At 42.4% G+C, this 18,853-nt stretch overlaps 1 protein-coding gene across 5 annotated transcripts in view; it reads right to left on the reverse strand.

The window, feature by feature from the left end:
* Window positions 1-1,409: 1,409 nt before the first annotated feature.
* Window positions 1,410-18,853, reverse strand: part of LOC126529887 (transmembrane protein 50A) — a 205,725-nt gene continuing 188,281 nt past the window's right edge. For 3 of the 5 annotated variants that reach the window (XM_055070084.2, XM_050177349.3, XM_050177350.2), the window contains one exon: window positions 1,410-2,093. In XM_055070084.2, the coding sequence (XP_054926059.1) occupies window positions 2,038-2,093 (56 nt within the window). In that variant the 3' untranslated portion in view covers window positions 1,410-2,037. Of the gene's footprint in view, window positions 2,094-2,114; window positions 3,259-18,853 lie in introns of those variants that run through there. The other 2 variants (XM_055070083.2, XM_055070086.2) reach the window with 2 other exon arrangements.

An 18,853-nucleotide genomic window follows, 5' to 3' on the forward strand; every position in this document is an offset into this window, starting at 1 on the left:
GGAGATTATTCAGTCCCAGGAAGCGACCCAGAAAAACGACGATGACGTTGAAGACGAGCCGCAACCTAAGGCTGCCAATGCAGCTGCGGTCCGTGCTCTCATGCAGCGCTTCTTTGCTGCTGAAGGTAACGCGGAAGCAGCCTTCCGCCACATCTACAGCCTGCAGAACTTGCTTTCAGCAACACGATCCGGCAAGAAGAAGCAGAGCAAGATGACCGACTATTTTTCTTAGAGAAAATACTCGATTTCACTACAAATACAGTGCTGTTTTTGTGTTTTGTGGTTAATTGGAAGTTCGCTTAATTCGAAGTTTTTTGTGGTCCCCGTGAACTTCTTATTAACGGGAGTCGACTGTACTCTCCTCTTCGTCGTCTCATGCTGGTTGGTCTCAGTTATTCGGTGTTGCATCCATGCTTCTCCGTTTCACAATTCTTTTGGGGTGTTTTTCGCAATTACACCGAACACAGCTGCATAAAACAATGAAACAAGAGGTGATTAGTAGCAAATGCTTACGCATCATTTAGATAACTCTTAAAGGAGATTCTCCATGTAAATTTTTTTCGTTTATTATTTTGGCACTAAATGTTTCAGCAAATTATCTGAAACAAGCAGTTTTTGATCAATGTTAGTATATGGTGTGTAACATTCTGAAATACTTCTCTGTATCATTTTTCTGCCACAACATAGTAAATTTATCTGAAAGAGGCAGGAATTTGCTGTTAGCTGTGTATGCCTTTTTTAACTACATTTCATTTTCACTGGCAAATCGACTTAGAGTGCCTGACATCAGTCAATGCCAGTCCACACTTGCTGGACCAGGGGAACTAACAAAAGAAAGCATGGATAGTGATCAGTAATCTAAGCCATGACAATTTTTGTCGTTGGGGGCAATAATTTCATTTCTGAACTCTCAGGGATAGTAATATTATGGGCAAAACTGGGTATACCATTGTTTCACATCATCAAAGCAGTGGAAATGGCAGTCTTTAAATTGTCTTCGATGATGAAGGTGCTATTGGTGGGAAGGTGGTTAAAGTCGTGGTAGTGGTTGGTTAAAAGAAAGTAATACATTAGCACAATAATTAGACAATCTTTGAACTGGTGGCCATTGCGTGAAGAAATATGAGTGTTCTGTGAGAAGTGAGTAACATGGAACATGGTTAAAGTATATTTTATGAAAGAGACAGCCAAGCAGAGTAATGTCCATTGAAAAATCAGGCAAATAAACAGACAACCCTACTAATGTTACTCTTCGGTGCTTTATCTTTTGTCTGCTGCTGGTGCACCAGAATTGATAGAGTGCCTCTTCCTAATATTTAAAACCACACAGTCAATCTTTACCCACAAGAATGTAGCATGGTGCAAAGTACCCTTCTTGCAACAGGCTAATTAAATCACACCTAAGAGACTCAAGAGCACACCATTTATTTAGGACTTAAGCCCTTCCCAACAATCACATATAATAAATCACAGGTCAAATGGCAATAGCTTATGTCACAAATCAAGCCAATGTGAGAAGACAAAGTGCTACCACATTAAAGTTATGCATCCAAATTTCACCAAGTAATGCAGGTAACTCAAGTAGTAAAAATCTGAAGGCAACATTGCCTTTCCACAAAGCAAGCTATTAACAATATAAATTTATATTGGCTGTGAAGCATTACAAAAAACTTGATGCAAACATAACACATGCTAACTCTCTCTTAAAGATAAAAGGAGGTAGAGATTGCCATGAGGCTTGTAGATTTACACTGCAGGTCAATCTAAAGGACAAGAAGCTTACATACACTAAATCCTATAAGCATACAATACAATCCGATAGTATTAACAAAACAATGTAGTATTGAGGTAATATGCACTAAATCAGAGCATACATTATTAAACAATGTTTACAGAAAAACCAGAGAAGACAAAAATCGATGCCAAAGCAACGTTACTGAAGAATGAAAAAAAGCGTGGTGATAGTTGCTAACATTTAAGCACAATTTCTTATTAACAATTTTTGTGACTGAGATTATGCAGCCCCTGTGACACTTTTCAGGCTGACTCAGCCCCACAGGTCTTCAGTTCGCCCGAACTTGAACACCAAGGCCCTGTAAGAGAAACAGCATTATTGATAATAGCAATGATAATGTCATTCTCTTCCAATTATTTTTGCCCTGGTGTCCATTAAGTACTCCACCCACGTGCATTTATTTGAATACTGCTTTACTCTATGCACAAGCCTGCTATGTGTAAATAAGCATTACAGATAGATCAGAGAATGGTTCATCTAGGCTGAAACTGCAACAGGCGCAGGGAATTAGTACTGCATGTTTCAATGTAGGACAAACACACTAAGCTCTCTTCACCTTTGTCCGTCATGCACTGCTTAGACCTATTCCAACACCACCTCCTCAAGAAACTTCAGAAAAAGAAACAAAAGCTATTCCAGTAAATATTCCCTAAAACGACAGCCTCTACCCCATGACTTCTATTCGGAAACAGCACCCCTGGAAACCTTGAGAGAAGTTCTAGCAACGTAATGCAACTCTGCAAGTTGCGCAGCATGCATTGCATCTGTTCATGCCAATTGCACAAGCTTGTAGTGCAGCCACTGATGTGAATGTTGGTCCTAGTTTTACATTCAATATGTTCCTTGTTGGCTTGTTGTTTGTTGGCTTCTTATGATATGACTAATAAAAATCGGGCCCCTCGATTTACCCCCTTTCTTCTCGTTCATATCCTGCAGTTGTTTTTCGAAGGAAATATTGTTACGAGTCTCCCACACTTTTAAGGATGGTCATCCCTTGTTTTCTAGCTGTACTGCCTCACTTGCAAATTTAGGTTCGGAATCTGCACAGTTTAAGAACTCTAGGCAATTCATTGTAAATGGTAATTACTATCCCTTGTTTTCTAGCTGTACTGCCTGACTTGCACCTTTCAGCTATGAATCAGCACAGCTTAAAAACTCTAGGCAATTCACTGTAATTGATAATTATTCATCCCTTGTTTCTAGCTCTAGTGCCTCACTTGCAATTTTCCGTGCTGGATAAGGAGTTCAATAACTCTAGGAAATTGATTGTAAATGGTAATTACTCATCCCGTCTTGTAGCTGTACTGCCTCACTTTCAAATTTTAGTTCTGAATCAACAAAGTTTAAAACTTCTAGGCAATTCATTGTAATTGATAAATATTCATCCCTTGTGTAGTGTCGTGCCTTCGCAACAGATGGCACTGCTGACGTGACACAGGCCCCCTTGAAGCACTCGGGTTCAGCTAGAGCAGTGGAAAAGTAAACATGTCCGCAATAGGCATTAGTAAGGGGCGATTGGAGGATTGGTGGAAGAAAAGTAGGGAAACGACAAAAAACAGACGTACAAAAGCACAGTTCGAAATACGGGATCAGAAAATTTGGGTGGGGTAGTTCATAGTGTTTCTCTTTTTTATTGTTTAACCTAGGTAGGACATTAGGCAGTATAATAGCAAGAGCTTGGTGGCGCAACCCACCGCCCCGTTCCAAAGGGGACGCTCATAACATCCATCCAGGTCACATACGACTGATGGCGCCAGAGCGCTACTGTATATAAGTTATGTTCACCGGAATAAAGGTTGTTATAGGCATACAACCGGCAGTGGTGTAACCTCCGTGTCGCTGGGCTAGCGACACGACAATCTGGTGACGAGGATGTTTTCCACCGGGATTTCGCCACCGCCCCCATTCATTGACACCCCTGGCACACCAGCTGTACCATGGCCCCGCTGGATACGCCTATTTGAGACATTTTTACTGGCGTCCGGAGCGACCAAACTATCCGAACCCTGCCGCCGAGCTCTTTTGTTGCACTGTCTGGGCACCGAAGGACAGCGAATTTTCGACGCGCTTCCGCCGAGTACGCTGCAAAGCAAGATAGGGCAACCGAGCGCTGCAGTCGCCATGACGGAAACCGCCACAACTGCCGGGACGCAGACGCTGCCGCACGACACAACCGAAGAACCCCCACGCTTACCCGATGAGTACGACGTGACCCTCGAGATGCTAACAAGGCATTTCGACAACCCTTGCAACATTCGCCTGCAACGCCCTCGATTCCATGAGGGTCGCCAACTGCAGGAGTAGCCTGTCACGGACTACTTCGCAAGTTGGCAGGTCTTTGCGATTTTGCCACTCAAACTGACAAAAATATCTGTGAGCAGTTTGTAGCCGGTGTCACATGCCCGCGGCTCCGGGAGAGATTGCTGCTCGAGGGTGACAAACTGACGTTCGATCATGCTGTTCAGATAGCACTTCTGCGTGAGTGGACCCAACATGAATCCGAGGCCTTCACCAGTCCAGTGCACCGAATTCAGCAGCAGTTACGGGCAGTGGCATAGCCAGAAATTTCATTTGGGGGGGGGGGGGGCTCACGTTGCTGCTTGGCCTCCTCCTTAAAAGGAAGCTTTAGCTCGGGTGCTGCTATCTAATTACAAGTAGAAGGTGAATTCGTTTTTCTCGGCAACCACTGCACCAAATTTGACGAGGTCTGTTGCATTTAAAAGAAAAACCGAAATTCTACTGACTTCTCGTCTCGAATTTTTCATTTAGGTTGTCAATTCCTTATTAAAAATTGGCAAAACTCGCAAATTTTCAGAACATGATACAATCACATTTAAAACTCAACAATGAAAAATAATATCACAATTGTGTGAATTGCATTGAATAGTACATTTACAGCGGACAAAATTTATATGTTACACATGAATCTAAAAAAATTTAGTATTATGGAAATACGGCTTTTGCAGAACCCTTGTACACCACGTAATCAATTCATGTAAGATAAAACTTGACATGCCAAATTTAGATGCCGTTTACAGAACCGTGATATCTGTTCTTGATGCAGAGCTATTAGTTTGTAAACGTCGTGCTTCTATTTCTTCCGCACTTTGGAATTTTTCAAAATATCTTAAACAAATTTCAGGCCCTAAATCGAAATTCCACTTCCAGCAGATACTAGAATTTATCTTGCTCTCTCAAATGCAACAACTTTCATTAAAAGCGATCCAGGGGTTATCTTAGAAAAGCGTTTTTGCATTTTACATGTATTTGACTAGGCCGCGTAGGAGTTGGGCCAGAGCTAAAGCTTCCTCTTAAACAATTTGTCGAGGGATCAATTACATGAATAATAACGGTATTGCCATTGCTAAAGATGCTGCAAACGAATTCTTGAATGCTACGCTCTGTCAAAACAAGTAAAATATGTATTTTTTCATTTAAAAAATGTACTCGTATGTGCCAAAAATTGTGCCCTAAATAACTAATATCAAAGCTTCCATGTTTTGCCTATTTCATAAGTAAAGAAAACATCACACGAACTTTAGAACTATATCAGTTAGAAACCAGCAAAGCAGTGCATGTCACTGATATGAAAAATGTAAAGGCCATGAAATGAATAAGTTGAGGACAAATATGTTAATGAAAGTGTTATTCAAGAACCTTGTTGACGTTTTTGCACATATGAAAGGGCCAGTGAAAAATCTGAATGACGCTGTCTTTTATTCCAATGTATTACGCAGGAGCAGCTGCCACCGGTCATGTATCGCGAGTAATTGCATCGAAACTTTGTCCGAACAGAGAGCACGTATATAAAGTTGTTCTGCAAAATATGCGGGGGCAAGTCAAATGAAAGTGAGCCAATGCAAATATATGACAAATGGGGTACTTTATTTAAAAGTAGTCTCAATGAGCATTTAGACATTTGTCCCATTGACTAACGAGTCGCGTGATTCCAGTCTCATCAAACTCATTGCATTGCTGCTTCAAAAAGTCTGCAACTGACTCTTTCACGTCATCGTCCGACACGAATCTGGTTCCCTTGAGGTGTCTTTTCATTTGTCCCAAAATGTGGAAGTCGCAAGGCGACAAGTTTCAGCTGCATGGCGGATGTTGCAGCGTTTCCCACTTGAACTTCGTGTGTTTTGTATTAACCACATCAGCGACGTGGGGACGGGCATTGTCGTGGAACAATTAAAGATAAAATGATGGGGTTTTATGTGCAAAAACACTTTCTCATTGGCACGCCGTAGTGGAGGACTATGGAAATTTCGACCACCTGGGTTCCTTTAACGTGCACCTAAATCTAAGTACACGAGTGTTTTTGCATTTCGTCCCCATCGAAATGTGGCTGCCGTGGCCGACATTTGATCCCGCGACCTCGTGCTCAGCAGCCCAACACCATAGCCAGGTTGTTGAACAAGATGATCTCATTCTTCAATTTTCCACGTCATTGGTTCTTGATTGTGACATGCAGCCGATCCGGCATTTCGCAATGTCGGAAACCCCAACGATTGAAAAAAAAAAAAAAAAATCAACAGCACCTTTCCAGCGGAAATGACGGCCGTTGCTTTCTTTGGGGATGGTGAATTCGAATGTTTCCACTGTAAGTTTTGCCGTCATGTTTCAGGCTCGTAGTAGTGGCATCATGGTTCGTCTACGATCACAATTGCAGACAAAGTCGTCACCCTCATTGTGATACTGGATCAGACGTGTCAAGGCAGCGCAGAACTGCTCCGTCTTCTCGCGGTCGTTCAAAATCTTGAGCGTCCATTGCGCACACAAGAGCCGATAACCGAGATGTTAACTGAATTATGGCGTGAACCAAACCGTGCCTGATGTTCACACGCTGTGCCAGTTCAACGATGCTTATCCTCCGTTCTTGTCTCATCAGCTCATCAACCTTTGCAGTTTTGTTGGAGGTGATTGCACGATGGCTTTGGCCCAGTCTTGGATCGTCTCTGCAACTTTCACGTCCTTCTTTCAACCATTTGCTCCAACGCTTCACAGTGGCCAATGAAATGCAATGTTCAACGTACATGGCAGCCATACGGCGACTAATTTCTTTTTGGGAAACACCTTCAGCTATCAAAAACATCACGGCACCACGCTGCTCAACTTCTGAAGCGTCCATTACATCACGCAACCACGTTCAACCCAGTGTATGAGAGCATTAAAGAACATTTACCCTCACACCTGCATGTCACTTTTGTAAATGAGAGATGCCTGTGTGCTATGCGCATGCCTCGCAGATAATGAACCGAACCGTTATTGCGCAGGGTGGGTTGGCTCACTTTCACTTGACTCGCCTTCGTTCATTAGAAATGCGAAGATACAATGGAATATACAAATGCTTAAATAAAGGGGAAAAAAGTGTCACTGGAAAGAAAGTTCACTGCACGTATACACAAAACCTCGCAACAAGATATCTAACTATACGTATAAGTCTCCAATAAATCTACGTATCTAAGAAAAATTCACTGCATATAATGCGTCAAACAAGGCAAACAAACATCTTGCGCAACCACAGATTCACAGAATCCTATATCCTGCCCCCATTCCATCCACTCCCCCCGATGTATCGCGCGCGACGGAAGGCGGCGCGCTCGCTCTCCGCTTTATTCCATGCGCACACAAGACTGAACCACCATCGTCGGCTCACCGATTCCACCCCCCCCCCCCTTTTCATACGAAACATGAGGGCAACGGCGACAGCAGGAATGCGCTTGGAGTGTCCATATAATTGCTATCGCAATAACATAATAAGCGCTGAAACGTCTCTTGGCCAATTACTTTCCGCAAAAGAAGTAACAAAATCAAACTTTCATCATGCGACAATTCGCTGCGCTGCAACAATGTTTTTTTTTTCCTTTTGTGGGGTGGGGGCACCGAAATGAAATAGAAAATGCAAAGGAGAGTATGTTGGTCACAATATAATGCCTACTTTGGGCACCTAATGTGTCTACCGAATGAATATCGAAGAAAACGGGAGACGCTTGGTCCACCGAGAACCATACGCATAGTGCTCAGTATCCTACACCGGCGAGACAAGACTTTCAGGAGAGGTTGCGCTCAACCGAACACGGTGCAATCTGTCGAGTCCTCACAGTGACGGTGGTGAGCGACCATTGTTTCTTTTTCTCGTCTGCTAGCCAGAAGGCATGCGAAACTCTGCCAGGCGAAAATCCATTCGGCCAGAGAAATCCAAACGCGCACCAAAGTGCGCCATGCAGTGGTCGGGGCAACACGAGAAAAATGCATGCGCCTGGCTGGCTCTGGCAGCTCACGGGTAGAGAGAATAAAAAAAAATTGCAGAGGCTCAATGCGCCCTCATGAATAAATGTTAAAGTATAAAAAATAAATAAGGACGTAGTTACCCTGGCTGGATTTAGTGTCTTGACACGGATGCATTGATGTAGATGAAAAAACATGTTATATTTTTATGCGACATGACGGTACAAATGAACCACCACAACGCTTCGTCTCATCGGACCTCGCTGCGTGCTTTGTCAACTTGTCTGATAGTGTGTTGATTCGGCTTGTCTCGTTGTTATGTGCCGATCTAAGACTTTATAAAAGTCAATGCACCTTTGGCGTCAAATGTTTATAACAACATTAAATCCACAAACTTCCACAATTGAATATATAAAGCACAACTTTGGAAATGTCAATGCACCTTTCACATCAAAAGCTTATGAGAACTTTATCTTCTTCTTTTAATCTTTCCCTCCCCTTTTCCCTCCCCCCCAGTGTAGGGTAGCCAACCGGGCTCAGTCCTTGGTTAACCTCCCTACCTTTCATTTATAATTTGCTCTGTCTCTATAACCATACAGTTTCGGAATTGACATCCATGCGCTCCGTAGATTTCGCGGCCTCCGCGCAGTTCCGCGGCGAGCCCGTTCGCCATCAAAACGCTCTTGAAACTTTGTGCTCAGATGGAGCTGCTTGCGGTATGTGACTCCCAGTGAACGGGCGTTGCCGCGAAATCCAGCAGAGTTTGCAATGAAATCTCTTTTCAAGCGTAAAAAAGACATTCTAGACAAAATAAAGAATTATTTCCGGCACCGGGGGTTGCTTTGGTCGGCGGTGCATGGACAGCACGAAAAAATTTCGGGGGAGAGAGGCTGAAGCCCCACTGAAGTTCCAGAATTCAATAGTACGTGGGAAAAAGCTGTATTTAAATCTATTAGATCGAGCAAAGTAAGGCTTAATATTAAAGCTATGGTGACTCCTACTTGACCGAGGAATGTCTGAACGAATATATATTTATTTATTTATTTATTTATTGGTACCTCAAATACCCCATTTGGGGTTTTACATGAGGGGTGGGCATATTTACATAATATTTTCAATAAATGCCTTGAACGATGAATGACTGGAGTGGTGCACCGCTTCAGAAGGTAGATGATTCCAGTCTTTCGCTGTTTGAATGAAGAAAGAGTTAAGATGAGCGGAGGTGCGAGCTGGAGGGGGATAAACAGCCTTTGAATGGCCATGACGGGATGAAGTGCGATGCGCAGGCGTGATGTCGGTCTGATGAAGTAGTGAGTGATAAAATTTGTAAAAGAGGCACAGTCTTGCTGTTTTGCGGCGCTGCTCGAGGGTTGGAAGTTTCGGAGATGATTTGAGTTTAGTAACGCTAGTGTGGTAAGAGTAGTCAGAATGAATGAACCTTGCTGCACGATTCTGTATGGATTCTAGTGCTGTTGCCAGGTTAGATTGGTGTGGGTCCCATACTGAGCATGCGTATTCTAGTTTGGGTCGAACGATTGTTAAGTATGCGAGTAGTTTTACTGAGTGCGGGACAAGACGTAGATTACGGCGCAGGTAGCTTAGTACACGATTGGCATCATTGCTAATGTTGCAAATGTGTGAGGACCAACTGAGGTTATTGGACAAGTTAACGCCTAGGTATTTATATGAAGTCACAGCACATATTTCCGAACCGGCGATAGTGTAATTAGCTGACATAAATGATTGGCGACGATGGAAAGTAAGTAGTGATGTTTTTTTGACGTTGAGGGACATTAGCCAATTGTTACACCAAGTTTCAATGACGTTAAGGTCGGACTGGAGGGCGTGAGAATCAGCGTCGTTAGTAATAGGACGATAGATTACACAGTCATCGGCAAATAAACGAATTTTGGAAGAACAGCCTATAGGTAAGTCGTTAATGTATATTAAGAAGAGTAGTGGTCCCAGGACTGTGCCTTGTGGCACGCCAGAGATAACGGGTGATAAGGTAGACGAGCATTGGTTAGCGTAAACGAACTGTTGACGGTTAGTGAGAAAGTTGCGTATCCATTGGAGAACACGAGGGTTAAGATTAAGGCATGATAGTTTTAGAAAGAGCCGTTCATGAGGAACCTTGTCGAAAGCTTTTTGGAAATCTAGGAAGAGGGCGTCTATGGGTATGTTTTGATCAAGATGCGAGCTGATGTCATTAACGAATAGGGCTAGTTGAGTCTCGCAGGACATGCCTTTCTGAAAACCGTGTTGATTTGGATTAAAGAAATTAGCGGATGTTAGGAAGTTTACAATATGAGAATAAATTATATGCTCCATTAGTTTAGAACAAACACTGATGAGGGAAATTGGACGGTAATTGTGGCACGATGATGATGATCCTTTTTTTGGTACTGGAATTATCTTACCTATTTTCCAGTCTTGCGGCACCACTCCAGATGATAATGATTGCTGAAAGATATGACACAAAAATACACTAGAGATGTGCGCGGTGTTCTTAAGCATTTTGGAATTGATGCCGTCGATGCCGGCTGAGGATGTTAATTTGAGGGACTCGATTAGCTTGGTGATACCATGGGCTTCGATTATTATGTCAGGCATCGTTGGGTTGTTGAGGTAAGGACAGTCTGGGAGGTCAGTGTTAGGTTCAGAAGTGAACACGGAAGAGAAGACAGAGTTTAGTACTTCAGGTACTTTATGGTCTGGGACACGGTTATTATCGTTATCATATAATAGTAATGGTTTACGGTTATTTGGGTTAATGTATTTCCAGAATTGTTTGGGATTGTTTTGCAGCATGTTAGGGAGTGTAGTTGAGTAGAAGGTTCGTTTAGCTGTTGCGGCTGAGGAATCAAACTCCTTTTCAGTGACGTAATATTTTTCCCAGGCCGGAGCGGTATTGGAACGCTTGGCTTTACGAAACAATCTTTTCTTTTTATTGTTTAGTCGTTTTAATGTGTTGTTGAACCATGGGGACGAAGGTCGCTCTGTTAAAATGATGGTTGGTATGTAAGTCGTAGTGAGTTCGATCATTTTATTTTTAAAAAGCGTCCAGTTGGCGTCTACTGTGCGCTTCGGGAAATCTATAATGAACCAGTTGTAAAACTCGGTTAGTGCATTGTTGATGCTGATGTAATCACCTTTATCGTAGAGTGTTATTTTCTTTTTTGATTTTTTGCAATGAGGTAGCTGCCAGGATAATTCTGCATGTAGTACCGAGTGATCACTTAGTTCTGGTAGATGTGTTATAGAAGAAACACTGTCGGGATGGGATGTTAAGATAAGGTCGAGTATGTTAGAGCACTGTTCGTTTTTCCGCGTTGGGGTAGACACTAGCTGCGTCAAACCAAAGGTGAGGCATGTGTTAAGAAAATTACATTCAAGGTTATTTTTAGACAGTGTTATGGCTGGTTCGGACCATGTTATATCAGGAAAGTTAAAGTCACCTAAGAGGAGTAGTTGCGCATGATTAAATGATTTCGTAACAGTTTGCAGTGCCTCGTGGAAGTGAATAGTGTATGGGACGTGAGACACGATAAGAAAAATTGACGATGCCATGCAGAAACTTCAATGACTGAATGTGACGGCGTATGGATAAAGGGGTTAGGTTCAAAGAAGATAAGGCATGAGAGCGTGAAAAACAGTGATCATAGCGACGATATATAAAGCTAATAGATTTTCGTTGTATGCTCTCAATGGAGTCAATGTTGCACTGCTTATGAGGGTTCCAGACAGGAGAAGCATAATCTAGGATTGGGCAAATTAAAGTTTTATACATTAGTAACTTAGTTTCCTTTGGAGAATTGTTGAAATTGCGCCTCAAATACCTGAGCTTCCGGATTGCTTTAGTGCAAATGAAATAATGTGTTTTGACCAGCACATGTTAGTGGTAAATATGACGCCAAGATACTTGTATTCTGAGACCCTGTGCAAGGATAAGTTGTTGAAAGTGTAATTGGTCAATGAAGGAGAGGCACTATTAGAAAATGACATTATCACAGTTTTAGTAAAATTTATTTTCATTTGCCAAGTGTTGCACCAGGTACAGAAGCTGACAAATGAGGAATTTAGTTCAAAATGATTTTCTGGTGTGTTAATCACGCGATACACAGCACAGTCGTCCGCATAAAGGCGTATGTGTGAAGTGACGTTTCGAGTTAAGTCATTAATGTATAGTAGAAATAGTAAAGGACCAAGAACCGACCCTTGGGGAACACCAGATGACACGCCAACAGAAGAAGAATTAGTTGAATTATAACACACGAATTGTGACCGATGAGAAGGGACACTGGCAATCCAACTAACCAAGTGAGAATTTTTCAAGATCATGTTAAGCTTTATTAAGAGATTAGAATGCAGTACAGTATCAAAAGCCTTGGAAAAATCTATATAGTGTCGACCTGGGTGCCGATATCAAGGGCGCAGAGGATGTCGTGTGAGAATTCAACTAGTTGTGTTAAGGTGCTGAAACCTTTCCTAAAACCATGCTGTAAGTTAGAAAGCATGTTATTAGATTCCAGAAATTCCACTATATGTTTGTGAATTATGTGCTCCAGCATCTTACATAAATATGATGTTAATGAACTAGGTCTATAATTACATAAGAGCTGCTTATTACCAGATTTGAATAATGGATGTACTTCCATGAGAATGGAACAATGCCGGTATTGAGGGATTTTTGAGAGATGATGGTTAGGTAGCAAGCAGACCACAATAAATAACGAACGAGAAAAGAATTGGGTACACCATCAGGACCGGTTGATTTTTTAGTGTCAAACTGTAGTATTAGGTTCAGTACACCATGCTCATTAATCATGATATCAGTAATCGGAGTTGTCACTTTAGGAGGGTCAAAGGATGGAACTTCGTGGGTATCTGATGAAAACACAGACTTAAAGTAGGCATTAAAAGCATCAGCTATTACTAACGGATCATTAGTTGTTTCATCATTGACGATTATAGATGCCAATGTAGACTCTGTTGGCAAGACAGAGCGCCAAAATTTGCGAGTATTAGCTTTTAGAAGATTTCCTAACTGGACATTCAAAAAACAATCTTTTGCCGATTTCGTAATTACGCGCAGTTCTTCCTTTACCCTACGAAACTTGATAGCACTATTAGGGTCTGATAAACTGCCTCTTGCACGCCGAGCCCACCTACACGACCAGGGAGCCCACTAGCTGGAACCGTGACCTCTGGACAGTGTGCTGATAGTGGTGGCGAATCGGGAAACCTTAATCAGCCAGTGGAGTCAGTGCTGCGCCATTCTACACGGGAGTGAAGACCACCAGCAAAGTTCAGGGATTATGTGCAATGAACTTACTGATTGCAGTGACTTTATTAGGCCATCGCCACCAGTGACTTTACTATAAATTTGTTAGCGCAATTATTTAGTTGGCAGTGACGGTTTTTTGGTTGTGTGTATATAACCTGCGTTCTCTTGTTGAGGGAGGGCTAGATGTAGTGTCGTGCCTTCGCAACAGATGGCACTGCCGATGTGACGCAGGTCACATGCGAGTGATGGCACCACAGCGCTCTTGTATATAAGTTACGTTCACAGGAATAAAGGTTGTTATCGGCATGCAACCGGCATTGGTGTAGCCTCCGTGTCGCTTGGCTAGCGACACGGCACCTTGTTTTCTAGCTGTACTGCCTCGGTTGCAATTTTCAGTTTTGAATCTGCACAGTTTAAAAACTCTAGGCAATTCATTGTAATTGATAAATATTCATCCCTCGTTTTCTAGCTATACTAAATCACTTGCAATCTTCAGTGCTGAATTAGCACAGTTTAAAAGCTCTAGGCAATTCATTGCAACTGGTAACCATTCATCCTGTCATTTCTAGCTGTACTGCCTCACTTGCTATTTTCAGCACTGAACTAGCACAGTTTAAAAACTCTAGGCAATTCATTATAACTGATAATCATTCATCCTTTGTTTTCTAGCTGTACTGCCTCACTTGCAATTTTCAGTGCAGAATGAGCACAGTTTAAAAACTCTAGGCAATTCATTGCAAATGGTAATGAATCATATTTTGTTTTCTAGCTGTACTGCATCATTTGCAATTTTCAGTGCCGAATTAGCCCAGTTTAGAAACTCTAGGCAATTCACTGTAAGACATAATTACTCATCCCTTGTTTTCTAGCTGTACTGCATCACTTGCAATTTTCAGCGCTGAATTAGCACAGCTGAAAAACACTGCAATTGATTATAACTGATAATTACTCATTTCTCGTTTTCTAGCTGTACTGCCTAACTTGCAGCTTTCAGCTCTGAATCAGCACAGTTTAATAACTCTAGGCAATTCACTGTAATTGATAATTATTCATCGCTTGTTTCTAGCTCTACTGCCTCACTAGCAATTTTCCGTGCTGAATAAGCAGTTTAAAAACTCTAGGCAATTCAATGTAAATGGCAATTACTCATCCCCTGTGTTCTAGTTGTAATGCCTCACTTGCAAATTTTAGTTCAGAATCAACACAGTTTAATAACTCTAGGCATTTCACTGTAATTGATAATTATTCATCGCTTGTTTCTAGCTCTGCTGCCTCACTAGCAATTTTCCCTGCTGAATAAGCAGTGTAAAATCTCTAGGCAATTCAATGTAAATGGCAATTACTCATCCCCTGTCTTCTAGTTGTAATGTCTCACTTGCAAATTTTAGTTCAGAATCAACACAGTTTAAATACTCTAGGCAATTCACTGTAATTGATAATTATTCATAGCTTGTTTCTAGCTCTACTGCCTCACTAGCAATTTTCCGTGCTGAATAAGCAGTTTAAAACCTCTAGGCAATTCAATGTAAATGGCAATTACTCATCCCCTGTCTTCAAGTTGTAATGCATCACTTGCAAATTTTAGTTCAGAATCAACACAGTTTAAATACTCTAGGCAATTCACTGTAATTGATAATTATTCATAGCTTGTTTCTAGCTCTAAATTGCTAGTGAGGCAGTAGCCTCACTAGCAATTTTCCGTGCTGAATAAGCAGTTTAAAACCTCTAGGCAATTCAATGTAAATGGCAATTACTCATCCCCTGTCTTTTAGTTGTAATGCCTCACTTGCAAATTTTAGTTCAGAATCAACACAGATTAAAACCTCTAGGCAATTGATTGTAATTGACAAATATGTATCCCTTGTTTTCTAGCTGTACTGCCTCACTTGCAATATTCAGTTCTGAATCTGCACTGTTTAAGAACTTTAGGCAATTCATTGTAATTGATAATCATTGACTGCATCTATTTAGATTTTTCCAAAGCATTTGACAATGTCTCTCACAGCTTGCTTCTTCACAAACTAAGTAAACTTAACATCGACCAAAATGTACTACGATGGATTGAATGCTTTTTGTCTAACAGCTTCCAGTCATCATCATCATCAGCCTGGTTACGCCCACTGCAGGGCAAAGGCTTCTCCCATACTTCTCCAACAACCCCGGTCATGTACTAATTGCGGCCATGCCGTCCCTGCAAACTTCTTAATCTCATCCGCCCACCTAACTTTCTGCCGCCCCCTGCTACGCTTCCCTTCCCTTGGGATCCAGTCCGTAACCCTTAATGATCATCGGTTATCTTCCCTCCTCATTACATGTCCTGCCCATGCCCATTTCTTTTTCTTGATTTCAACTAAGATGTCATTTACTCGCGTTTGTTCCCTCACTCAATCTGCTCTTTTCTTATCCCTTAACGTTACACCTATCATTCTTCTTTCCATAGCTCGTTGCGTCGTACTCAATTTGAGTAGAACCCTTTTCGTTAGCCTCCAGGTTTCTGCCCCGTAGGTGAGTACTGGCAAGACACAGCTATTATACACTTTTCTCTTGAGGGATAATGGCAACCTGCTGTTCATGATCTGAGAATGCCTACCAAACGCACCCCAGCCCATTCTCATTCTTCTGATTATTTCCGTCTCATGATCCGGATCCGCCGTCACTACCTACCCTAAGTAGATGTATTCCCTTACGACTTCCAGTGCCTCGCTGCCTATTGTAAATTGCTGTTCTCTTCCGAGACTGTTAAACATTACTTTAGTTTTCTGCAGATTAATTTTTAGACCCACTCTTCTGCTTTGCCTCTCCAGGTCAGTGAGCATGCATTGCAATTGGTCCCCTGAGTTACTAAGCAAGGCAATATCATCAGCGAATCGCAAGTTACTAAGGTATTCTCCATTAACTCTTATCCCCAATTCTTCCCAATCCAGGTCTCTGAATACCTCCTGTAAACACGCTGTGAATAGCATTGGAGAGATCGTATCTCCCTGCCTGACGCCTTCCTTTATTGGGATTTTGTTGCTTTCTTTATGGAGGACTACGGTGGCTGTGGAGCCGCTATAGATACCTTTCAGTATTTTTACATACGGCTCGTCTACACCCTGATTCCGCAATGCCTCCATGACTGCTGAGGTTTCGACTGAATCAAACGCTTTCTCGTAATCAATGAAAACTATATATAAAGGTTGGTTATATTCCGCACATTTTTCTATCACCTGACATAAAAATTGTTACAGCGCAATCACATGCAACCACAAGTATGAAGGACAGGACACGTCCCGTCCTTCATACTCCTTGGTGGCCGACGTTGTCGAAAGCCCCTTTGATGTCGATTGCTAGTAGGACGTGTTCGCCGCTGCGGGAAACGTTGCTGAGGACTTCTTCCTTAATTTGGAGTAACACATCTTGTGTGGACAGGCCTGCGCGGAAACCGAACATGGTGGAATGGATTTGTTGTTTTATGGCGCAAGGGCCAATTATGGCCAAAGAGCGCCAGGTCAGTGTTGATGAGTTTGCAGTGGGTAGATGAGTTCCGCGAGTTACTGTGACGTAGCTGTAAAGGGGCCTAAAAGCGATCTCTGTAAAGTGCATAAAAGCTATCTGTAATAAAATGATGGCAATGACTAGTGAGTACTACTAAAAACACAAGGGATACATTGTGATAGATTGATCATATGTTAAAATACATGTAGGCAAACGTTTGCAAGGAGCACTGTTGCCTTAGAGAGCCCTTGAAACGGAAGGGCTTGAAGGCATGTGCTGTACAAGAATAAATTATCGCAGCGGCATCCTCTGGAGAGAGGATGTGCTACAAATTCGTAGGGCTAACAACATGTAAGGCAACATCGTTTAAGAAGCTTAGGACTGCTCTGGTGTCAAACAAAGGTTCTGTACCAAGAAACATTGCAGGATGAAAGGGGATGTGATGCCGGTATGCTAGCGGAAAGTGTTTTTTCCTCTGTTTCGGCTTCCCGACACTCCAGGAGGGCGTGGAGGACGGTGAGCCTTTCACCGCATCTACCGCAGGATGGTGGCTCATTTCCAGTTAACAGGAAACTGTGTGTGGCATATGGGTGTCCTATTCTGAGACGACAGAATAGGACTTCTGTTCGTTGTGTTTTTGTTGCAGGGGGCCAATAACCCAGTTTTGGCTTAATCAAGTGAAGCTTATTATTTGTTTCAGCATCCCATAAGCGCTGCCAGTGGCTTCTGAGTTTCTTTCGGATTGAAGGCTTTAGGTCTAAGGCAGGTAGTGCAGTGGTAGAATGTATATCTTGTGAAGCTATTGATGTGGCAATTTGGTCAGCCAGCATATTACCCTCAATGCCCGTGTGTCCAGGTACCCAGCATATTATAACTTGCTGCTGAGACATGTACGATGTGCAAATAATGGAATAAAGCTCAGTAAGTACAGGGTTTCGATGATCGCCGAGGGACAGTAGGGCTTTCACGACGCTTAGAGAGTCTGTGTATATGATGGCTTTGCGCAACTTTCTTTTCTTGATTTCTTTAACAGCAGATAGAATTGCATAAGCTTCTGCGGTGAATATGCTTGTTTCCGGATGCAGTCCATCGGCCTCAGAGAAGGATGGTCTGATTGCAGCAAAAAACACTCCGGCATGTGACTTAGAAGCGTCAGTGTAAAACTCTATGCACGAGTACTCCGATTGAAGTTCCAAGAAGTGCATTCGAATATGTGCCTGTGGGGCGTGTTTCGTCACCTCTACGAATGATATATCGCATTCTATGGGCTTCCACTGCCATGGCGGCAATGGCTTAGCTAGGACCCTTAGGTTTTGCTGAAGAACTGGAACTTGCATTTCCTCAGCAAGCTTTCTAATGCGCAGAGAGAATGGTTCTCTTGCTGCAGGTCGATTACTAAAGAGCAGTGCAAATGCCACGTCATTTATGCTCACATAAGAGGGATGGTCGCGGTTTGCGTTCACATTTAGAAAGTACATGAAACTAGAGTATGACCTCTGAAGATGAAGCGACCACTCATTAGCTTCAACGTAGAGACTCTCTACAGGACTTGTCCTGAAGGCACCGGTCGCCAAGCGGATACCTAAATGGTGAACAGGGTCAAGCATGTTCAAGGCGCTTGGACTGGCAGATTGATATACTATGGCCCCATAGTCTAAGCGCGTGCGCATGAGACTTTTGTAAACGTTCATCAGACATTTCCTGTCGCTGCCCCATGTTTTATGTGATAAAAGTTTAAGAAGGTTCATTGTTTTTAGACATTTCTCTTTTAGGTGCTTTAACTGTGGAATGAAGGTCAGTTTTGAATCTAATATGATTCCTAAAAATTTGTGTTGTGCGACAACTGGTATGTGCTGTCCATGTAGTTCTAGGCTGGGCTCTGCAAATAAGCCTCGTTTTCGCGTGAAAAGTACACATGAGCTTTTAACAGGATTCAGTTTAAAGCCATTTTCCTCTGCCCATTTATACACTTTGTTCAAGCAAAGCTGGACATGTCGCTCACATATAGAAAGGTTGCATGACTTGAAACCCAATTGCACGTCATCTACGTACACCGAATAAAACAT

This window comes from Dermacentor andersoni, chromosome 5 (genome assembly GCF_023375885.2).
Source record: "Dermacentor andersoni chromosome 5, qqDerAnde1_hic_scaffold, whole genome shotgun sequence".
Lineage (NCBI taxonomy): Eukaryota > Metazoa > Arthropoda > Arachnida > Ixodida > Ixodidae > Dermacentor > Dermacentor andersoni.